This window comes from Vitis vinifera, chromosome 12 (assembly GCF_030704535.1).
Source record: "Vitis vinifera cultivar Pinot Noir 40024 chromosome 12, ASM3070453v1".
NCBI classification, from domain to species: Eukaryota; Viridiplantae; Streptophyta; class Magnoliopsida; order Vitales; family Vitaceae; genus Vitis; species Vitis vinifera.
This window is the reverse complement of record NC_081816.1, coordinates 16102207-16126606: the sequence shown is the minus strand read 5'-3', so window position 1 is coordinate 16126606 and position 24400 is coordinate 16102207. Positions and strand designations below refer to the sequence as shown.

Below are 24400 nucleotides of genomic sequence, written 5' to 3'. Positions count from 1 at the left end.
TTAGTCGTGAAATAAACAATTAAATAAAAAGATATTGAAATGAAAAGAAAAAAAAAATTTAGTTCGGGTTGAGTACTGGGTTGGGTCAGACCTCATCCGAGACTCTCAACCCGGTCCAACCCGCCGAATTGCATCCCTACAAAACCACCAACTGGAATTGGAGGAGAGCCGGTGGAGAAGCTCTCTGAGGTCTAGGGTTTATCCCTTACCACTATCACCCTCCTTGCTCACAATTTCTTTTCTTTTCCTTTAATCCAAACAGGCCATTAGTTGTTTGTTTTTTCACCTTTCAAGCTCTCTGCGCATCTATTTGAAATAGAGGAGGAACAATCATCGGCAGTGATGCTGACGCGCGCCGGTGGTCTTTCCTTTTTCTTTGCCAAAACCCCAATACTTTGTCATGTCGGCCATACTCGCCTACGCTCACTTCTCTACGGATGTTCTCATCACCATTTTAAACCCACTACCTACAGTCCCTACATCAAAGTTCGCATTTTTATGAACAAATCAGCGCATTTCTCGAATTTAGCTCTCTCTGCAACCAATAAATATATTCCTGAATCATCAGCAGTAGCAGAAACAATGTCCAACAAAGCCAGGAAGAAGGCCAGGCGAGAATCGCCTGAAGGAGTGCTCAGATTTAAACTAGATATGTGTTCCAAGCGCGGTGATGTTGTGGAAGCTCTTCGCCTTTATGATGAGGCTAGGAGTCGAGGGGTTCCGCTTAGCCAGCACCATTACAACGTTTTATTGTATTTGTGCTCTTGTTCAGGGTCGAATGGGGATGAGAATGTGGTGAATTTGGCGTTGAAGAGAGGTTTTGAGATTTTTAAGCAAATGGGTGTTGATGGGATTGAGCCTAACGAGGCTACATTTACTAGTGCGGCGAGGTTGGCCTGTGCGATGGAGGACCCGGAAATGGCGTTTAATTTGGTGAAGCAGATGAAGAGTTGTGGTATTCCCCCCAAGTTGAGGTCGTATGGACCACCACTGTTTGGGTTTTGTAAGAAGGGGGATGCGGATAGAGCATATGAGGTCGATGCCCACATGATGGAATCCGGTGTGGTTGCTGAAGAACCTGAGCTCTGTGCTCTCCTTGGGCTTAGTGTGGAGTCGCGGCGGGTGGACCGGGTGTATGAGATGGTGCACCGCTTGCGAGCATCCGTGAGGCAGGTCTCAGAATCAACTGCTGAGGTTGTTGAACGATGGTTCAATTCCGAAGATGCTGCAGGAGTTGGGGAGGAGAATTGGGATGTGGGGAAGGTGAGGGAAGGGGTTGTCAAAGGGGGAGGGGGTTGGCATGGGCAAGGGTGGCTGGGGAAGGGGAAATGGAAGGTGGTAAGGACTGAGATGGATGAGGCGGGTGTGTGTCAGTCGTGTGGCGAGAAGCTTGTTTGCATTGATATTGATCCAAGGGAGACTGAGAACTTCGCTAGCTCTTTGACCAAGTTGGCTTGCCAGAGAGAAGTTAAGGCAGATTTTGTCCAGTTTCAGGTATGGCACCAGCTTTCTATTTCCCCTAAGTTTCTGAGATTCATGGAGAATTAGTTATTTGTGGTACACATGAATTTGGAAATGCATATATATTGTTGATTAGATTATTAAATCTCTCTTGTTAGGTGCTCTACTATATATTTACTTTTAATTTGCCTATCAAAAAAAAAAAAAGGTTGAGTCTCTCACTTCTTTTTTGATCTAAACTTTCAATTAGGATTCCAGTAATCATCAACAACTACAATTACACTCAAGTGGGAAACAAGCCAAATCCCCAATTTAGATCAACTCTATCTTTGAAGAGAAAAAGAATGAAAAACAACCTGACTGTTGAGACAGATTTGTCTCTTGCTTGGGAGCTAGAAGTTGATTGCCAATTTCCGCTAACCGAGTCATCAAATCAGCATGTGATTTAATGGGGACAAATATAGAATCCAGCTTACGTCTTAGAACTGATTTACGCCACTTCAATGCCCTCCACCAGTCAACCTCTCCAATAATCACCTTCAAATTATTACTAGAAACTTCCATGTTAGAAAGAGCTTCAATGCTTGGGCAATTATAGAAGCTCATCCATTCCAAGTCTGGTGCAATGCGTAAACCACTGGAAATGCTGGCCAATTTAGGTAAGTAATGAAGTGATATCTTCTTCAACTTTGGAAGGTATGTTTTGAAGCGGAGCAGATTATGTTCTGCAGGAACTTCATGAGTCACCAAGCTGTTTATTTTGAGGCAGTTTTCAACCACAAGCTCCTCTAAACGGTTGAGATTTTCAAGCAAAGCCAAAGTAAAAGTGGTCTTCAATTGGGGGCATGCATACAATTCTAGAGACTTGAGTCTCGATAGGCAACCCTTCCAGATTGGCCCCTTCCATATACTGCCTAAATTCTTCATATAGTGAAGCCTCAAGTATCGGAGTGATCCAAGTATGATTTTTTGATGAACATCTCCATCATCATCTTCTTGTCTATGATTTTCTGCTCCATCCACAAGGGTTTGAATCTTGCTACATTCCCCCAATACACAAAATTCTAGCTTCATTATATTTTCAATCCCAAATTCAGACAGTTTGGTAAGAGTTAAATGACGTTCCAAAAGCAGAGCGGTAGCATGTTGGAGAGTATCTTCTTAATTTCCATTGGGACACCTTCACCATTGACATACTTCAAGCATCTTTCTTGCTGTTCAAATTTGACCGCAATTTCTTGTGGTAGTCGAGATACAAAGCGCTTGCGATGGCTGCCAATGATAAACCTGAAGTTCATCAATGATAGGTTTCTGGATGATGTTCCACTCCCCATGAACTCATTCACAAGTATAACCTCTGGTAAGTAAAGTTTAAGAGTCTCCAAGTGTTTGAAGCTGCAGACTTCCTTAACAATATCTTTCATGGTCACATCCCATCGCTCATCATCTGGATTCACATGTATGCCTAACTCTTCCAATTGAGTGATTCTGATAACACGTTGTGGGGAATCATTGTATCTGATGATTGGTTATTTTGTTCAGTTTGGTCACTGTACCCATAGAAGGACACTCTAAGGCACTTGAGGGTGGTCAGCATTTTGATATTCACAGGTAGGCTTATAATTTTGGTCCCTTCAAGATCAAGCACCTCAAGTTTTATGAGATTACCAACTTCAGGTGGTAACTCCATGAGCAGTTGACATCCTCTTAGAAGGAAGATTCTGATTTCGACCAATTCAAAAAGAGATGGTGGTAAAGATCTAAGTGTAGTGTTGGACAAGTCTAAGAATTGTAGGATAGGCATCTTTTCAAAGAATATTGGAGGAATAACTCTCAGACCATGATTGGCTTGTAAGAACAGTGCCCTGAGTTGAGGGCAATGTGGACTCTTCGGTAGCTCAGACAGTTTATTGTTCATCAAATGCACCTCACTGGCTTTTTCCCATGCCTCGTCTCTTGGTGGTTCAGTTAATCCCTTTCCCCCTAGCCAAAGAAATAGCGACTCTCTTTTAAGTCCTAACATATTTAGCAAGACCTCAGGGATTTTACTGTGCATTTTGACAAAAGAAGAATCTCCATTCCTAGACCTCTTGAACAAGAAGGCGCCAACAAGATGCCAAACCATCTCTTTTCCTTCATCCACTTTTCTAATTAAGCCGTCTGTGATCCACCTGCCAATCAAATCTCCTTCCTCTAACTCTCCCCAGCATCCCATTTCTACTAAGTACTTCAAACAGTTCATTGCTGACCCTAAACGTTCACAGACGAATGCTAAGGTATTAAACAAGACATCGTTGTCTCTCAACTGAGTGGATTGTAAGGTCAATGCAAGAGATGCACATTCCCATGTGTGAACCTCATTAATACCTCTCAAGGCTCTTGCCATTAAAACAATGACAAGTGAATGACCCTTGCACTCTTTGACCATGCGTATTGCAAGGCGTTGGATTCCTGAAAAATGAACAACATTGCCAACTTCCATACAAAATAACTTCCATGTGAACAGATGATCCACCAACCTAATCTCCAGATCGGCTTCTGTGTAATCAGCTCTCCTTCCCATAGAGCCAGTTGTACAAACCATCTTTTGAAACTTCTTCGAGTTCCAGCAATTGGTCCCCATGTCATTCAGATTTGTCGATGAAGCAAGATCAACATCGTCAAGAAGGATCAAAAAGCTTTTGCTTTTCAGCAATCCATCCACTTCCTGTCTGCTGGATGTTGAGAGACCCAGTTCTCTTGCAATGACATCTTCAATATCTCTAGCACTTTTACAAGAGGCCTTAACATGAATGACAGGATCAAACATTCCCTTTTCTTGCTGTAGATTCTTCAATCTTGACGTGAGGAGGCCTGCATCATCTGTGCCACAGATCAAAATCCTCTGAAATTTGGGAATTTCTATATCTTGTAAATTTGGCGAACAGCAAAATCAATAGCTAAATTGCACCCTTTTGTAGTAGGTGTTCCACCCCATTTAGTCTCCCTTTGCATCTCCTCAATGATGTCTGGTCGAACATAAGCTTCAATATCATGGATTGAATGATCAAGCAGTAGACTGATTCTAGGAGAGAGCTCTGAAACATCGATTTCTTTCTTCCTGTAAACTGCTTCTCTTAGTTTCTGATTAATCACCAAAACATCAAGAATCCAACCTTCGTGACTCTTTTTGATTGCCGAGCTGAAAGGAGGATATGACAAAATAAGGCATAGGACATCTTTCTTCCTGTTCAGTCTCCGAGCTCTGTCCCTGATTGTGTGTGTGGCAGAAACAAGGAAAAGTGATTATCAGAGGATTAGTTCTAGACCTGTAAAAGTTAGCCTCTTATCATAAGTATATATAGAAGCACAAAGACAAGAATATTCAGCACCCATATGCAAATAATCAATGGGAGAGATACTTGATGGTGATTGTGTTGGAGAAATAGGGTTGATAGAGAAACACAAACAATTACAAAGAAGATAAAATAGGGGAGAATTAAAAATTTATTGTATTTCACTACTTTCTCTTATTCAAATATTACATAATCTCTTATTTATAGATACTCGTACTTAACAAAATAGAAACTCCTAATAATATATGTATATATATACGAACTTGGTAACTCAAAAATAGAAATTAAAATAATAACTCAAAATAAAATATTCACCCTTATCTTTTAGAAACTGAATCTATTCTAATATTTAGAAAGTTTCTAAATCAAGTTTAACTTTCCAACATCTCCCCTTAAAGTTGATTTGTGACTCCAAGTAGCATTCTTAACCTTCTAAAATCTTCAACTTGAGAGGCTTGGTAAAAATATTCATAATTTGATCTTGAGATTTTGTAAATTTTAATTGCACTTCATTTTTCATAATGCACCCTCTAATAAAATGATATCTTGTATTGATGTGCTTGCTTCGGTTATGGAAAACTAGGAAAAAAAATTAATTTTTATAATGCAATCATTGATTTGTTGTCCGCACTCAGTTAGCCTTCCCTCCAGACTTAAACTAACCAACCACTCTACCATATATCTAGTCATCTTCTCCATCAAAGTCTGAATCATCGGTTGGTTGGTCACTTTCAGAGTCACTCAGCACATACCATGTCCGGACACGAATCACCCTCTGTGGTCTAGTCCTAGCTGGTATCACAACTTCATTTGATTCCCCTCCTGAGCTATGTTTGAAGTAGAAGCAGAGCCCCCAAATTTTCTTCGGTCTCAGTTGTCTTGTCTTCCCCAGTACTCCTGCCCAGCACAGATCCACTTTTTTTGTTAAATGGTGATGACCTCATCTTCCTCACCTTCTTCTCTGGAGAGATTCCCAAAGTCTCTGACGGTTTGAAGGCTTCCGTTAGCAGTGTCTGGCACAGTAGCTGAGGCTGCTGCTTGTTGGCTACTCCTCTCTCGTTGTTTGCACCAGCAGCAGAGGCTTAGCAGCTGCTTCCTTGGCATTTGCAGCTGGTTTTCTTCTTCCCTTCTTTTTTGGATCCAGGACAGCTACTTCTTTTAACCTCAAAATATTTGTCATCTTCATCATCATCAGAAATTTCTGTGAGAGGCCAAGGGCTTTTTCTGTGTTGCAGCCCTTCTATTGGGTTCTTTCTTCTTAGCTGCTGGCACTTGAGGCACCTCAGTTTCCATAGCTGCAGATCCATCAGGAGAAGACTCAAGGTTATAAGCAGCAAGTTGTTCCTTCAACTCAAGTACTTCATCATCATCCTAATCCTTCAGAACTGAAGTGGGCATTTCCTTCTTTTTGGCTGGGGCCTTCCTTGGAGTGGCCCTGCCCTTTGGTTTCACCACCTCAGGAACACTCTCCATTTCCATTGCAGAACTAGCTGACACATTCATGGTTTCAGCGGTGGGTGCAGCATTGTTGGCCTTCTTATTGTTCTTTCGGGGGTTCTTCGGCCTGTCTAGTAACCTTATTACCAGTTTCACCCATTACCCTGCTCTTCAACTCCATTCTAGCCTCCTCTGCATGGGCATCATTTTTGTCTTGCTCATCAAGTTCCCTCTCAAGGGCATCAAGATCTGTCATCCATAAAGCCTTTGGAGTTGCCTTCTTCAAATCATCTACTTCTTTGTTTAGCTTATCCCTATCAGCACACAGCTCTTGCACCTTCTCAAGCGTCAAGGTTCCAATTGCCATGGACAGTAGGTATTCATAATCAGTGGCCCTTACTCCTTTGCTGACCACATCTGTGTTTTCGTCATCTTCTTCTGTATCATCAGTTGCCCCAGCAACAGCAATTTCGACAGACTTGGATTTCAACATTGTGACATTTGATTTGAGTCAAATAGGTGCATGTTACTTGTGGAGATTTTAGTGGTGAGCTTGAATTTCTGCGACAAACCTTCCTGTTTGGCCATGAGCAAGTTCTCTTCAGACATTATAATGTTACTGTTGTGCCATCATTGTGCTCTTTGTAATCCTTGATGAAAGGATCCTTGATTTTATCATTCCCTGTCATAATGGACTCCAGAAATTCCTTGTAATCCTGAGTCCATTTCCTGATGGACAACTCTGTAATCCTGAGTGTTGTCTCTTTAACTTCTTCTATTATTCCTTTAACAGTGTAGCCAACTGCTTCTTGCTTTGTTGGGTCCGTTTTCCCAATAGTTCCCCTGAATCCTCTGTACCATGGATCCATAGGCTCCATCATATCACCATTCAACAAGCGTCTCGCATTTGCAATAATATCGCTTGGGTTATAAATTGGGTGGAAGAGCTCCACTCGGTCCAATGCCTTCACTACCATTGACTAGAACCATTGGAATAATTGGGACATACCAAGTGGGTTCAATAGATTGTCCATCTTCATTTAAGTAGTCTAATAGGACGTCATCATCCTTTGGGAACAGGAACCGTGTGATTGGAGAAAGTCGAGTGTATATGTACCTTGCACTTGCATGATCTTTCCCCCCCTGATGAGGAGTTCCAAATTGACCATTTGGTAGAAGAAGGTTTATGTTGTTGCTGCCCACAAAGTCCTGTGCCATGCCAATAATGGTGCTAGCAATAGACTGCTCACCATGATGGTAAGCGGAATGCTCAGACACATAACCAGAAAACTGAGCAATTTTCGCTTCTTTGACAAAGTTACACTTGAAAGAGCAAAAAAGAATCTTCCTTTGACCTGGTTTCAGGCCATCAACCATTGAAGGAATAGACCTCTGAAGATCTGCCATAGAAAACAATATAAGCTCCTTGTTGACAAAGTCACTTTACTTTATGAGTTTCTCCTTCTGATCAAGGTAGGTTGCAGGCTGAAACTGCCAAAGCCAATTCTTCCTTTCTTCTATCTTCTTCTTACTGAATGCAAGCTCAATTGCATCTCCATCCTTCTCATCAACCCACATAAAATCATTTTTTTTCTTTGCAAGATCCTTGAAGTACTCCTTCCTTTCTTGAAGTGCTTGTTCTCATGTAGGGAGTGCGGCAAGTCACTATTGTTTTCTTCATTGGCTTGTTGCCATAGAGTTATGCTAGAGATTTCTCTCCTTAACTGGGTTTGTATGGGGGACATCAAGGGGTATCTTTGATACGATGGCTGTATTTAGCTGATTGGAAGATATCCCAGGGGGGCAGAGTCTTGTGAGATTGTGCTACACAACTAACATTTGGATTGTTTGGATCACCAAGATCTTTTAAGCAAGAGGAAATTGACTGATTAATACGGGATAACATATGTGCTCAGTTTCTTTGTGGTTCTATTTCCTGAGAGTTCTCTAACATCCCTATTGGTGTCAATGGGGTTTTGAAACTTACATGTCCAGTAGCTCAGACCTTGAATATGTTTTCCCCTTACTCTGCCTTGCATTTACCATCTCTATTCTTGTCCTTTTCACTAATGTCTATCACCCTTAATAAAATTTGTATCAATGTACAAACTCATGTTGGTAGAAACACTCTTCTCTGATCTCCATTCAACTCTCACCAGGGTTTTGTGAAGTAGTGCGAGGAAATCCTAGTCCATGACTTGAGAACTGATTTTAGGAAGTCAATTCTAATTCAGTTTTGATGAGTTGTTTCTCTGATCAGACAAAAATATTCCTAGTTTTCTAGCAGTGCTTTGTTACCTAGGTTTTTGCTAGTGAAACTTTAATGATTCAAGTTATCAATACTTAATTCTTATTTTTTTGGTCTTGTGATTAAGTTGTCAATAAAATATTCAGGTTTTATATTGACACGAGCAAACATTTTTAGCTTAGATATATTTCATTGGTCTAATTTAAGAGATCAATATACTCATAGTTCATCATGTTATTGCTGAAAATGTGTTTATTGTCATAGTCGATGGCCGATATTTGCTACTTGTTTATGCTTCAGGTAAGTGATTCATAAAACAATTGCCAGTCAGATCCTGACTAATTTAGAAGGTGAACTCATTCAGGAGTGGCTTCAACGGCATGGTCCATTTGATGCAGTGGTAGATGGTGCCAATGTGAGCCTGATCAATCAAAAGAGCTTCAGCTTTTTCGAGGTTAGCATTTTCTTAGTTTAAGCTGTATGTTGACAATTTCCTTTTTAGCAGCTTAATGATTTCATTTGGTTGCAGCTTAACTCTGTTGTAAATCGCTTACGTCAAATAAGTCCATCAAAGCGATTACCACTTGTTATCTTGCATAGAAGTCGTGTAACTGGTGGTCCTGCTCAGAATCCCAATAACAAGAAGTTGATAGAGAGTTGGAAAAAATCTGGTGCACTTTATGCTACACCTGCTGGTTCAAATGATGATTGGTAGGACCTTGTTTTTTCAAACACATGGTTTGCACACTTTTTCCTAATGCAGTTTCTTTTCTTTTGCTTTTATATTTTTGCATCATCTATATTCTGTCCTTTGTGGATCATGATGCTGGACTGAGTGGGTTTCCTATAAGGATTTGATAAATAAATATATTAATAAACAAAAGCTCAAAAGCGACCATGATTACCCACGTTGGATAAAGAGAATTTGAAAATCAACATGTAAGAGAAATTTAAAAAATCCATAAAAAGCATAATCATTCCTAACACATTGTTCTTTATCTAAAGAAGAATCTTTCAGAGTCAACATGTTTCGGCTTCAAAATGGAGAAGTCATTTTGTTCAGAAAGTTTATTGTTCTTGAACCGAACTGGTTTCTCAGAAATTCAAAATTGTTTACAAAGCTGGACAGCACAACTATTTAAATAGATAGCTAGAGAATAGCTAACAATTCTGCCGCCTAGAAACTTGGAGACTTAATCAAACTCAGCTAACAACCTAATGCCTAAAAAACAGGAGAAAGGATTTAAATATAAACTCTAAACAATAATTTAAAAGAACAGTAACAAGCTCCTAGAATCTGATATAATCAGATTTATTATTTAAACAAAACAGAAATATTTGAATAACAGAAAGTATCTCCTAGATTTCCTACAGTTCCTCTCTTTGCATGCAAAACATGCGTGCACCTCTCCTAGTCCTTTTGTTCTCAGACTTCATCCACCGCCCCACCAAAAAATTATTAGATGTGTGAGCTACAATTCATCAAACTCCATAAATGGAGAACAAAAATTCCAAAACTCCAAAGCTTCTCTACTATGTAGAAATTAGTGATCTACTTATTCCACTACTTCTTTAGACATCATAATGTACCTATTTAGAACATCTAAATAAACATTGAACGACGATTCTAAGTCCTTGCCACCAGCCATGTAAGAAAGTCACCTTCAGTGAAAATAAGGCATCTTTGAACTTTATGCATACCAATTATTTGAAAATACCTTTAATTCCTATCCTGAACTGAATTATTTAATTTTAGAGTTAGGTGTCGTCTTTGGTTTTCATTAAACAAATAAAAATAATTGTTCACTTTTCTTTTATCCAATCCTCAATTATCAATTACTAAAACTCTTTGATTTTCACCTATAATGCACTTAAAATTCCCAAGCTCTCTATTTTTCCCTTTTTCCATATCCTAGCCAAAGTGTGTTTCTCTCAGTCTATTGTGCCTAACTCGCAATAGAGATTATTTCATGCCTTATTAAGCCTCAGTAACTGCCCCTTTGGACTGTTAGTGTTGCACCCCTCATAAGTACATTTTCTCCTCTTCAAAGCATTGGCTACATAGGCTATGAATAGATTTGTTAATATGGTGGCTTAGTTGGCATTTTAGTGGATGTCTGCATGGCACCCATCTGGTGCATTTTCTGTGGTTTGATTTAATTTGTTGTGATTTGAGAAGCAATTATAATTTTTTCTTGAGAGTTATTAATAAATATGTTTAATTTAATAATAACTCTCCAGAAAAACTATTATTAAATATGTTTAGTTATCAGTGTATATGGAGTTACATCTCTTCTGCTGTTTCTAGAAAATTTGTTTGTCTACCTAGAAAGCTGTTGCTGCACAGGAAAGACTCAGTATGCTATGTCACTGGATTTGTAACTTAATATCTATTACTTCTAGTATGGCCATTTCCAAAGAGCCATGTCAGTGCCTCACATGAATCTCTCTCTGAACTCCTGGATGTGTCAGATGCTCTTCAACTTTGTTCATAATTTTATTTTATTTATTTATTTTTGTATGAATGGGCCTGCATGTGTCAAGAATGCAATCAAAGCATCAAAGTATATACATGTCTTAAACAAAGTAATATTGTTCTAATATATAAAACTCTAATGAGACTATGTAGTTGTGTATACAATCACTATATTTGCTACCTTCTTCCAAGTAGGCCATTGTTATTCTAAAACTTTAAATGAACTAGCCACCAGCCAACTCATATGTTATTGCACATGTGTGCACATTGTTGTGCTCTTGCTGTATCTGTGTGCTGCTACACAAGGATTTGTCTTTTGACACATACATATGGCATGTTTGTCTCCAAGCTATCTAGTTTTTGCTACATTATAATCTCTGTAAATATCACATTACTCTTTGTTAGAATATCTAGCAACTTGTGAGCCTTGCTTGCATCATTTATTCATTATATTCATTAATTTTAAAATTTTCAGTTCGAGGAAGATTACAAATCTTGACTTTTTATTTTTTTAAATTAATTTAAATTGTTGATTCTAGTGAATATTCAGATGAGTGTGAGTTGTGTTTTAGAGTTTTAATTGCAGAAAGTGAATAATTAGGTGACTGTGAGTTATGTTTTGCATTTTTCATTGTAGAAATTTCATTTAAATGATGATAGTTAATTTCTTTCAATTTTGTTATATTTTAAAGAAATGAACTTTGAAAAAATATAGTAAATTCATTTCTGATCCAAATTTTATGATTTTAGTATTGTTTTTGTTTTAGAATGAGGAACGTACAGAAATTAAGAAGTAAACCATGAAGGCAGTTCCTAGGGGTGGAAGAGTTCGGTTTGTTGTGGAGTCAAAATCCTTTGAGATTTTGATTAATGAGTCAGGTGATAAACTGAGAGGGTGCATTTGGGAGAGAAGCAAAGGTATAACATCTTGGATCAGATTTGGGGACGTTAGTCTAGGTAGGTTGCTGGCCGGAGTTGAGTTTTGTTGCAGAGGCGGAGAGGATAAAGGCTGGGCCCATGCTTGGGAGGAGGAGGGTAGGAGTTACAGGCTGGAGAAACGGTTAAATGAGGCGGGAAGATTTATCTTTTGCTCGGTCCGTGATGTAGAGGCAAAACGCTTTTGCTTAATCTTCCCAGAAGGGAAGGGGCTGTCAGACGGGTGGAATATTTTGGCAGAGAAGCTGAGAGAGGTGGGAGTAGTTCCCATTGGAAGCTTAAAGATTCCACTGTTTAGAGAGGTGCAGAAGAAGGAATTGGAACTAGAAACAAGGACCTATGCGGATGTAACAAAATCAAGAGTGGGTAAAATAGGAGATAATGTTTGGTTGGAGGTGGGAAGGAGGGTGAAGCCAGAAAGAGTTGAGCTATTGGATCGATGTTTAGTGGGCAGGTGGGAAAATGGTGTGAATCTATCACTAGAGCTGGATTTTCTGAAGCATTGGGCGGGTCAAGCTTGGCTCCTAAAAGGTAATTTGAACATAGATGTTTTGGGAGGAGGGTGTTTGCTCTTTGTGTTTGAATGTTCAAGTGAGGCTGAGCGTGTCTTGTCGAGAGGGAAGAGAAGGGTGAAAGACAATGAATTAATTCTGGAAAAATGGCATCCGGAGGTGGGTTGCTTGGGTAATAAAGTCATGGTTAAAGAGGCTTGGGTGAGAGTGGTGGGCCTTCCCCTTCATCTATGGAGTCGAGAGGTATTTAAATTGATTGGGGATGGCTGTGGTGGTCTGATTAATGTGGATGAAGAAACGTTTTCTATGGCTAATCTTCAATGGGCTAGATTGTTGGTGAGGGTGAAAGGAAGGGATTTCCCTTCCTCAGTTCAGCTGGTGGAGGGATCAGGATGTTATTCAATCCAGCTGTGGTGGGAAGTCCAGCCCTGGTATTCTCAGGTGATGCCGGCGGGAAGCGGGTGCCGGAAAGGTGATACAGAGACTGAAGATGAGGAAGGGAGTGGGTTAGGTGACGTATGCAGAGGAAACGTGTTGGAGAAGGAGGCGCAGCTGGTGGAGCAGATGGGAATTCAGAGTGAGCCGCCCTGTGGAAGCTCCTCGAAAGGAGCTACAGTCTTCTCTATGGAGCCAGCTGCAAGGGGGCCTGGTGTGGAGGAGACGTATGGAGAGGATAGGCTAGTGAATAGGGGTCAGGGAGCAGGTAAAGGGGTCATAAGGGGTGGTGTTGGGTTGGGGCCTGCCGCCATTAAGGTTGGGCCTGATAATGGGGAGGCCCAGTTTAGAAGCTGGCATGGGGTAATGAAGTGCAGTCCAGAACGTGAGGAAGCCCAGTTGTTTGGGCCGGAGGAAGCAAAGCCCATTATATTAAAAGGATGGCAGATGGGCTGTGAGGAGAAGCCTTTTTATATCAAGGGTTCCTTAGTGGGCTGGGCAAGTTTGGCTGAGATGGGCTGTGGGCCCGCGAAAGAGGGGTTAAAAGGTATTAGGGCTTTCTCTCTCACTGACGAAGTGGAAATGGGAGCTAGGGCTACAGAGGAGGATTCGCGGGCTGGTGTTAGAGACGACGAGGGGGTCGCCTGTTGTCACGGAGGGGATCAGAGGGCTTCTGAGGATTCTTCAATGGTGTCGAGGGCACGGTTAACCGACGACGCTTTAGCAGCCGAGGCATCCAGGTATGAGTCAAATATTGAGGAGGTTGGGGGGGTTCGGGATTTCATTTCTTCTTCTTCTTCTTCTGGGTGCGAGAGGGCTTTGGTGGTGAGGGGCACTTCGGGATTAGACGAGAATGTTGTTGGTGGTGTTGGGTATCAAACTCCGTTGTGTGCAGTGATGAAAGATGGCAGCCCGTGGATGATGGACCCGGGGAAAGAAAAGTCTAAGGGCATTAATATGTCAGATGTTGTTGAGGTGATGCAAGAAAGAATGGATCTCGGGAATAAGTGGGATGAATGTAGTTTGGTGAAATTCAGTAAGGCATTGGGGTTCTCGACTGAAGGAGTTGAGGGGGAAATCCTACAGTTACTGCTAAAACTGAAATCCAGAAGAGACCAAGGCAAGAAAAAGGGAACTCTAGGATTGACTAGGTTTGATCGGGAGGTAAAAAAGCTAGAATGTTCAATTAATTATGATGGTGAGAGCAGAAAGAAAGGGTCGGTCAGAAGAGGAGGGGACAGAGCTTTGTGTATTAAATGAAATTAAAAATTCTATCATGGAATGTTCGTGGGGTGAATGACAGAAATAAGAGGAAACTAATTAAAGCCTTAATTAGATCCCAAAATGTGGATTTAGTCTGCCTTCAGGAGACTAAAATGACTGAGATGTCATTAGGGGTGGTTCGGAGCCTAGGGGTGGGGAGATTTCTGGAGTGGGGAGCTTTGGATGCTAGGGGAGCAGCTGGAGGGGTGGTAGTATTCTGGGATAACAGGGTGCTAGAGCTAATGGGACTGGAAGTGGGACTCTTTTCCATTTCCTGTCGTTTTAAGAATGTGGAAGATGGTTTCAGATGGACTTTCTCAGGTGTGTATGGCCCTACGCTGAAAAGATACAGAGAAGAATTTTGGGAAGAATTAGGGGCCATCCGTGGGCTATGGAATGACCCATGGTGTATTGGAGGTGACTTTAATATGATCAGGTTTCCGAATGAGAGAAGAAGAGGAGGCAGAGTGTCTTCTTCAATGAGAAGATTCTCGGAGGTGATTGATGAGCTGGAGTTGAGGGACCTCCCCCTTCAGGGGGGGCCGTTTACATGGAGTGGAGGTTTGAACAGCCAAACTATGTCAAGAATTGATCGCTTTCTGGTGACAGAGGACTGGGAGAGCTACTTTAACGGGGTGGTGCAGAGTACACTGTCCAGGCCAGTGTCGGATCATTTTCCCATCCTCTTGGACGGGGGAGGGGTGAGGAGGGGGCCTGTCCCCTTTAGGTTTGAAAATATGTGGCTTCAGGAGGAGGGATTTAAGGATTTGCTTGGCGGGTGGTGGCAAGGTTTAAGATTCAGTGGTTCCTTCAGTTTCATCCTTGCTGAGAAATTGAAGGCACTGAAAGTCATCCTAAAATCTTGGAACAAAGAGGTTTTTGGAAAGGTGGGAGTGAATAAGAAGTTGGCTTTGGATAAAGTGGATTTCTGGGATATTCAGGAGAAGGGCCGTGTTTTATCCATGGAGGAGCTGGAGGCTAGAAAGGAGGCAAAAGAGAACTTTGAAAAATGGGTTCTCTTGGAGGAAATTTCTTGGAGGCAAAAATCAAGAGAGGTGTGGTTGAAGGAGGGAGACAAAAATACTGGTTTTTTTCATAAGATGGCCAATTCTCATAGAAGGAAAAATTGCTTGTCTAAGATTAAGGTGAATGGAACTTGGTTAACAGAGGAGCAGGAAATTAAGGGAGGGGTGGTTGGAGCATTTAAGAATCTTTTGACTGATCCTGGTGAATGGCACCCATCTATGGATGGTTTGGCTTTTAATAGGATTGATGGTGAGGAGGCAGCCAGGTTGGAGGAGGTGTTTACAGAGGACGAGGTCTTTTCTGCTTTATCAGATATGAATGGAGACAAGGCTCCTGGCCCAGACGGCTTCTCTCTCAGCTTTTGGCAATTTAGTTGGGAGTTTGTGAAAGTAGAGGTTATGGGCTTCTTTAAGGAATTCCATGAGCGTGGCAGATTCGTAAGGAGCCTTAATTCAACTTTTCTGGTCCTTATCCCTAAAAAGGCGGGTGCGGAGGATCTAAGGGATTTTAGACCAATAAGTTTGGTAGGGGGGTTGTATAAACTGTTGGCAAAAGTGTTAGCTAACAGACTCAAAAAGGTCATGGGAAAGGTGGTGTCTTCAACTCAAAATGCATTCGTTGAAGGTAGACAAATTCTTGATGCAGCCCTAATTGCCAATGAGGCAATTGACTCAATGCTGAAAAATAAGGAGAGCGGGGTGTTGTGTAAGTTGGATATAGAAAAGGCTTACGACCATCTAAACTGGAATTTCTTGTTGTCGGTTTTGCAAAGAATGGGATTTGGGGAGAGGTGGACTGGTTGGATATCTTGGTGTATTTCCACAGCAACTTTTTCGGTGTTAATCAATGGTACCCCAGAGGGTTTCTTCAATAGTTCAAGGGGTTTGCGTCAGGGAGATCCTCTTTCTCCTTATCTTTTTGTGATTGGGATGGAGGCTTTTAGTAGGCTTATTCATAGGGCTGTGAGAGGGGGTTTCCTTTCAGGATGCAGGATAAAAGGAAGAAGAGGCGATGGGGCGTTGGTTTCTCATTTGCTGTTCGCCGACGGTACTCTAGTTTTTTGTGATTCATCCCAAGATGAGATGGCTTATTTGAGCTGGCTGTTGATGTGGTTTGAAGCCTTATCAGGATTGAGAATCAATTTGGATAAGAGCGAAATCTTGCCGGTTGGGAGAGTGGAGAATCTGGAGTTGTTGGCTCTTGAGGTTGGTTGTAAAGTGGGTAGGCTGCCAACTTCTTACTTGGGGATCCCTTTGGGGGCGAATCATAAGTCCGTGGCCGTTTGGGATGGAGTGGAAGAAAGGTTCCGGAAAAGGCTTGCCGTGTGGAAAAGGCAATTTATCTCTAAAGGCGGGAGAATGACCCTTATCCGAAGTACCTTGTCAAGTATGCCTATATATTTGATGTCGTTACTTCGAATTCCTAGAGCGGTTAGTTTAAGATTGGAAAGAATTCAAAGGGATTTTTTATGGGGAGGAGGAGCTTTGAAGAATAAGCCTCATCTAGTAAAATGGGATACAGTGTGTTTGGATAAGAGTAAGGGTGGTTTGGGAGTTAGACGTTTGTCTATTCTCAATAGGGCCCTTCTTTGTAAATGGAATTGGCGCTTTGCGAATGAAAGGGATAATCTATGGAGGCGTGTCATTAGTAGGAAGTTCGGGGAGGAAGATGGGGGGTGGTACTCTAAAGAGGTCAGGGAGGGCTTTGGAGTTGGTTTTTGGAAGGATATAAGGAAGGAAGGTGCTCTTTTGCAAAACAGGGTGGGTTTCTCTGTGGGGAATGGTAGAAGGGTGAAATTTTGGAAAGATAATTGGTGTGGGAACTCCACTCTCTGTAATTCATTCCCTTCTTTGTATGCCTTTGCATCTTATAAAGAGGCTTGGATAGAGGAGATGTGGGACCATTCTGGAGGTGAAGGGGTTTGGAGTCCAAGATTCTCTAGGCCCTTTAATGATTGGGAGGTGGAGGAGGTGGAGAGATTACTTGTGATAATTCGGGGGAGGAGGCTTAATCCTCTTGCGGAAGATTGTTGGTTGTGGAAAGAGACAAAGGATGGGATTTTCTCAGTTAAATCTCTTTATAGCATTTTAGATTCAAGAAGAGGTGTTCAATTCCCTATCAATATTATATGGAATCCTTGTGTGCCTACTAAGGTGGGTTTCTTTGCTTGGGAAGCTTTTTGGGGTAAGGTGTTAACTTTGGATCAACTCAAAAAGAGGGGTCGGTGTTTAGCCAACAGATGCTTTCTTTGCTGTGAGGAAGAAGAATCTATTGATCATATTCTTATTCAGTGCTCCAAGGCTAGAGTGTTATGGGAATTATTATTTACTCTTTTTGGTGTTTCTTGGGTCCTGCCTTATTCGGTTAGAGATACCCTTAGTGGGTGGAGTGGATTTAATATGGGCAAGAAGCGCATAAAGGTGTGGAAGGCTGCCCCTTCGTGTATCTTTTGGGCGGTGTGGAAGGAAAGAAATAGGATTGCCTTTGACAATGAGGAGCTATCGTTGAATAGGTTGAAAAATACTTTTGTTTGTAATCTTTGGGTGTGGTCTAAACCAGTTGTAAATGAAGGTTCTCTCTCTTTACTCGGTTTTTTTGATTGGCTAGGTGCTAGGTGAGGGCTGGTATTGTATTTCTGCTTCTTTTTGTGCCCTCGGGCGCCTCTTGTATACTCCCTGTATGCTTTTGGGCCTGTTTTTGGGGCTCCTTGCTAATTTATGCTTCTTTGTGTGTTTGCCAATAAAAAAAAAACGTACAGAAATTTAAGGAGTTTAATTTTATTGAGAATTGGATGAGCTATTAGACAAAAATAGTGACTGCATGTAGTTGATTCTTTGTTTTGGTGTTAGAACTTTGTGGATTTGTTTTAAATTCTTTCTTATCCAAATTAAGTGATTCTGATATTGGTTTCATTATTAAGTATTCTTTCAAAAAAATTAGATCTAAAAATTTGCTTGAGAAATAAGAGAGAAAATGGTCAATATGCCAATTATATTTGGGTTTTCTTGATGATAACTTTGCCAATTTATTATAAATTTACTTCTCAGTCAAATTACATAAAATTTTGATAGTTTGATTTATTTTTAGGTCAAGAATTAATATAATTTTTCAAAAATGATTTTGGTTTTATTTTGAGACAAAAATTAGGTTTGACAATTGTAAAAGTTAAAGTTTGAAAAGATAAAAGAGAAAAAGTGAAATTTTGCATTAAGGTAAAAATAATAAAAAAAAATTCACTTTATCCATGAAGTCAAAATTGTTAAAAACACTCTAAAATGTTTTGAGTTTAAGTAATTTGCTTTAAGACTTTCAAAAAAAAAAAAACCAACATGACTTTATTGTAAGTGGTAACACCCCAATGGAGTTTTTACTGCTCAACAGCATGCATGAGTGGAGTTAGACTACAGCTTTGTTGTATAAACTAAACTATTAAATCTTTTGCATGCTTGAAAAGTTTCAGTTAAAGCTACAGTGGTTGAATGTTTGCACCACCTCTTATCTTTTATGCATGCAGATGCATGTGTGCACTTACAAATTTTTCAGTAAGAATATATATATATATAGTCTTTACACATATGTGAGCACATTTAAGTTAAATCTAAACCCTTCTCACAGCTCAAGTTTGCTTTCACCAAAAAAGTTTCGTTGCTATTTACAGGTACTGGTTATATGCTGCTGTTAATTGTAACTGCTTGCTAGTGACAAATGATGAGATGCGAGATCACTTGTTCCAGCTGCTTGGAACTAGCTTTTTTCCTAGATGGAAGGAAAAGCATCAGGTATTGCATTCCCCCCCCTCCCCTTCTAATTTTAGCACTCTGGAGAGACTTCATACAAAGATGCATCTGCATGACCCTTTCCCTTGGATTTTGATTACTCCATTCTAGAGGAATGAAATGAAAGGGAGTCATTCCCTTTCCTTTGGATTCTGATTTTAGTGTGTACTTGTCTTTTGGAATCAGAACAGGTGTAGATCCCACCTGATTTTGAGGAAACCCATTCCTCTGAACCTGAGTTTAACCTGATGTACTAAGCTAAATCATTTTATTTTATTTATTTATTTCGTTATTTAGTATAACCTACATGTAGCAACCCAACGCACTTAGGTTTAAGCCTCTTGAATTGAGCCCAACCCAAACTCTTTCTCTCATCTTCAACCTTGGTATCAGTCATGAGGAATTCTAGGTAAACACTCTACTGGTAGTCACCTTTATCATCTCTGGCAGCCTTTTAGAGAATTGCTTTGGAGATGTCCAAATTTATTTACCACATACCATTACCATGACTTTGAAAGAAGGCAATGTGTACAAATGAATTGTTGATTACTGACTTCCATCACTGAAGGTGAGCTTTTTGCCCTTATGAACTAACTGTGAACTTCTGTTACTCAGATGAAGTTCTCCATCTGCCAATCCTAAAATCACACACCTCTATGGGTGATGGTGTGTAAATCACCACTAAACTCATCATCCTCGAAGCTGTAGCAAAGCAATGAGCGAATACACCCAATCAGTAGGATTTGGTGGCCTTGTGGATATAATTGCTCAAGCCTATGGACCAAAAATGCTCACTGGCATTATCCCTTTTTGATCAACAGCACTCAGGCATCCTCCTTGAGCCACATTGTATGACTTTAATCCCACCTTCCTTGCTGATGTTCCACAATAGTGTTTTCCTTCCTCTTGATGCAGCCTATGAGGAGAACCAAATCAATCCAATCACACTGCTACTCAGGGAAATCTCTGTGATTCAGTCATGTCTTAACTCTTGTTTTTCACCTATTCTTGAAGCTCCCCTAGCTTTATTGAGCTCAACGTTTCAGAGATGAAACAGAGCTCTTTCGTCCATGCAAAATGTGGTTGGTAATCACAATTAAACAAAATGCGTAATTGTGTCATTCTGTTGATATTTTCCAGGTTAGGCTGACGATAACTAGGCGTGGCCCTGTTCTCCACATGCCACCTCCATATTCAATTGTTATCCAGGTTTGATGAACTGAGAACGTGGTTTTCTGCAGTATCCCATCTATATGCATCTGAAGTTGCTCATAAACTTTTTATGTAAAATGTAGGAGTCGGAACAGGGTAGTTGGCATGTACCAACTGTCACAGGCGACGACCTTGAGACCCCGAGACAGTGGCTATGTGCCACCAGAACCAGGAAAAACCATCGGCATCCTCAGCATTTAGAGTGAAGTCTGAAAAATGTGCATAAGCCAACTCTACAACCTTGAGATCCTCAAGGGAATGGTTAATGGTTATTGCTTCCAAGGCCAGAGAGAGGGGGCTTCCCGGGATATGTAATTCAAAAGACTGCAATTGCTCTCAAGCATTCTTTGCTTCCTTTTTAGCTCAGTTGTAACTAAAATATGTATTTTATTGTGCCATTATTTTATTTTAAATTCAAATTTAAAATTTACTTATTTGAGGCCCAATTATAGTATTTACAAACACGAGTATAAGTCTTGTTCAAAGTGAAATGGTTTCAACCAGTGAATTTTGGGGCAAAATTGTCTCCTTAGCAATTTTGAGACAACATTAAAGTTACAAATGGATCCTCTAAAATTTTAAAACCTACATCTACTAATCTCACTCAATCCAATCCTCATCGAAAACCCATTCAAATCATCCCAAACTAATGTTTCAAAATTTCTTTTCTTCTCCACTCAAACTTATCATTTGAAACACACTTAAAAAACAATAGTTTGTGAAACAAGGAGAAAAACAAAACAAGGTATTTATCTTTTTAATAAAATAAGGTATTTTTACACACGTAGGACTCATCATTGTTTTGATCAAAGCCAAAAGTCTTAACTTCTTGATCAAAATACTTGTTACATAAACGAAATGTTTGTTTTAATCTATAAATGGATTTATGCAACTTGCATACCAAATGGATTTATTGAATGCCCCCTCTTTGCTATGAAACCGTCTAGTTGCATCTTATAAATGCTTTCATCCAGATAGTTGTTTAAGAATGTTATTTTGACATATATTCTTCATATTTCATAAATAAAAAGCATCACAATTTAAAAATATTCCAATGGTTTTGAATATGACAATCGACGAAAAAGTTTCCTCGTAGTCGAAATCATATTTCTAATTATAACCCTTTATGACAATCCTATCCTTATATGTCTCAACTTTTTCATATACTTTTCTCTTCCTTTTATAAATCTACTTGCACCCTATGAGTTTATAAGGTGCTTCTACAAATCCCAAACCTTCTTAAAATACATATTAAATATGACATAAAATGTAATTTTGTATAAACATCTTGAACTCAAAATTTATACAAAAATTATGCAAAAGGTGAGCTACAAAGGATTATAAGTCCACTTAAAGAGTATCTTTTTGATAAGTTACAAAAACATGGAAAAGACAAAAATCAATACCCCTTGGTTTTCATAAGTTCAAAAGTATACCCTATCCCTATTTGTCTTCTTCTAACCCTTGCTTTTCAAGTTCGTAAGTGTACCCCTTGCATGTTAATATTTAATAATAATAATAACGTTTTCTTCTAAATGACTATTAGCTCAAGAGGTTTGGATGATTTGGATTTTAATTTCATTGAACGAGTTTATGGAACAATTCAGCAGGGAGTAGGTGAAGGTCCAAGGAAGCAAGAAAATTTTGTAGACTAACCTTATCTTTCTTCTTCTTAGGTCCATGGCTTGATGATTTTGTAGACAAGGAGTCTTGAAATATTAAGAGTAGCATACCGGTAAGAATCCGACGTAAAATAAAATATCAATATTATAATAAAAACATAATTATTTTTTGTTAAAAAAAGAATAATAATATTTTTATTAAATATAAATATATTAAGTTATAAAGGAATAAATTTAAATTCTTTAAAAAAAATTGATAATGGTTAATAAATAAAAACTATCGGGTTTGTTGATTTTTGGGCACATGGGAACAAGAACAGTTGGACTCTATTTTTTAGGTGCAGGTTAATCGGTCAAGTGAACTTGCAAGTTTGAAGGTCTTCTCTTTTCATGATCCTCATTTTAGGTTTTGGGTTAAACCATTAAATTTTTGGGAGCTCCATGACTGAATCTCTATCATGCCCTCTTATTTTTCCCCACAAAAAGCAATAGCACAAATTTGAGTATTTGAATACTTGAGCTCGAACTAAAGTGTCTAAGACTTGAAATTGTACCCAAGGAAATTCAAATATTTGAGAACTTGTTCTTACAGAAATTCACGTTTTTGGACTCGGATTTAAAAATTTGATAAATATCCAAATTTAGATTTGAAGATGTTAGAAGACAAGGTTTTAAAAAACACTTGAACCACCATTATTTGGATAATCATCATAGGCGGATAGTGATATGCTTTGTAAGTAGTGGAAAGTTAAAAGCATATTTAGGAAAGCATTACCACCTTCAGCTGCATAATACAAAGAATGACAACAATTTAGGCGGGTTGTTTCGGTTAATGGTTAATTGAACCCAATCTGAATTAAAAGATAATTAACTCAAACTCAATCAAATTCAACTTTTAACATGAGATACTGAATCAAAGTCCAATTCAATATTATTTTTTTAAACTAAAGTTGAATTTGGATTGGTCAAACTAAACTTAACTCAAGTTGATTGAATTGGACTCGATTTAGTCGAGTTGATTGATTTGATTTGTATGATTCAAAATTCATCCATAGTGGTTTTTTAAAAACTTTTTTTTCTATATATTTATACCAAAAGTTAAATAGTAAATAATACAAACTTCAAGAGAACAATTAAAAAGTAAAATTAACTTACATATCTTTCTAAAAAAATGAAAAAGTATATAATATAATTGTAATTCGATTTTTTTCTTTAAAATAGCAAAAAATTGAATATTATTATAGAAGATAATAAATATTATAAGAACATTAAATCAAGTTCGACTTAGGCTTAGATTGTCCGAACCTTGGTCCGACCCTAACCCAAATTGAGCTTGAATTAGGAAAACTTAACCCAAGTTCAACCCAAGTATTGAAAATATTTGTCTAAATTCATTCAAACATCGGATTAGATTCAAATTGGGCTATCCCACCCAAATGCACCTCAAATAGAAAGAAGGATTCTCCTTCCCACCTACATTTGCTTCAAACAAAAAAGTCCAATACAACCGAAGGTCCTCCGCCTTCTGCCACTCATCAACTAAGAAAAACAAAATAATCTCTTTAAGAACTATATTCCAAATTCTCTATCTCCAATACTTCAAAGCTCATTTTATTAGAGCTATCAAATAATCTCTTCAATGGCCCACTTCCCATGATTTTGGGCAATTTACGATTCCTTGGACAGTCAATTTGCAGCAATGATCCATCCCAAATGGAACTCTATTTCCTATCGTCTTTGACAAGGTCTGTAAATCCTATGAATAGTGCACAACCAAATTCTATTGGACTTCATATCAAAGGTAGCCTCCCAATCACAATTCCTAACTTGAGTGACTAGCAAACACTAGAGATAGGTGGCGATGACTTGATTGGAGCCTTGCCATCTTCTATTGGCCTCAAGTTTAGGTCACCGAACAACTTTTGCAAGAGGGCATCTTAGCACAATGCAAAATCAATTTCCTAATCCATGTGGAACCTCAATAGTCTTTGGCTTTTCAATCTATCCTGAAGAGTGAGTTTAATATTATCTTTAAAAAGCACTTCTAATCTAAAAAGTGTTTTTAAAGAAAAATTAAGTGCACAAAATTTTAAAAACACTTTTAAAAAGTTGAAAAATCACTTATAATGATTCCGGAGAAACACTGAATATGTTATTCTTCCAAAAATATTTTTAAAGAAAACACTTCTACTAATAACACTTCAAGTAAAAATACTAACAGAAGCATTCCAACTCTATAAACTGGATATCCTCCTACACAGATTGAAAATCTAATGATGGCATCAGTGAGAGTTGACTACTTTAGAATCTTTAGATCTCTATTCTAACAAACTATTGGGCATCATTTTTGAGTCATTGGAGAAGAAGCTTCACTCTCTCAAAGCATCTGAATCTCTCTTTCAACATGCTAAGTGGCAAAGTTCCTACTGGAGGACCTTTTGGAAACTTTACTGATCAATCTTTCATGGGCAACGGTAAATTCTATGGTGTCTTGAAACTTAAAACTCTCAGCTTGCACAACAAATTCTAGCTCGAAATCTGGGAGGTAACATTTTGGCTCAAATGCATTGACTTTCCTATTGCTTCACTAATAGTTTTGGTTGCTTTCTAACGTGATGGACAGATGTCCAATGTGCCACATTGACTGATTACCAATGTTGA

General features: G+C 39.1%; 1 protein-coding gene across 3 annotated transcripts; it reads left to right on the top strand.

The window, feature by feature from the left end:
• Window positions 1–102: 102 nt before the first annotated feature.
• On the top strand, window positions 103–20551 carry LOC100252019 (proteinaceous RNase P 1, chloroplastic/mitochondrial). 3 transcript variants are annotated; one of them, XR_009467143.1, is made up of 6 exons: window positions 103–1494; window positions 8846–8935; window positions 9011–9192; window positions 18788–18908; window positions 19521–19641; window positions 19727–20039. XR_009467143.1 is itself a non-coding variant. In XM_002267869.4 (6 exons), exons 1-6 carry the CDS (start codon window positions 343–345, stop codon window positions 20321–20323), a joined length of 1737 nt encoding a protein of 578 aa, XP_002267905.2. In that variant the 5' UTR covers window positions 107–342; the 3' UTR covers window positions 20324–20551. The 3 variants fall into 3 exon arrangements, 2 of the variants coding, with proteins under 2 accessions (XP_010657573.1, XP_002267905.2); XM_002267869.4 differs by lacking the exons at window positions 19521–19641; window positions 19727–20039 and adding exons at window positions 20046–20114; window positions 20201–20551 and having other exon boundaries at window positions 107–1494; XM_010659271.3 differs by having other exon boundaries at window positions 19521–20039.
• The last annotated feature ends 3849 nt before the right edge of the window (window positions 20552–24400 follow it).

Coding starts and splice junctions, on each gene's coding strand:
- LOC100252019 (XM_002267869.4), top strand. CDS start 343: ATGCTGACGCGCGCCGGTGGTCTTTCCTTTTTCTTTGCCAAAACCCCA. Junction 1,495..8,845: donor CAGATTTTGTCCAGTTTCAG/GTATGGCACCAG, acceptor GAACTCATTCAG/GAGTGGCTTCAACGGCATGG. Junction 18,909..20,045: donor GATGGAAGGAAAAGCATCAG/GTATTGCATTCC, acceptor GATATTTTCCAG/GTTAGGCTGACGATAACTAG.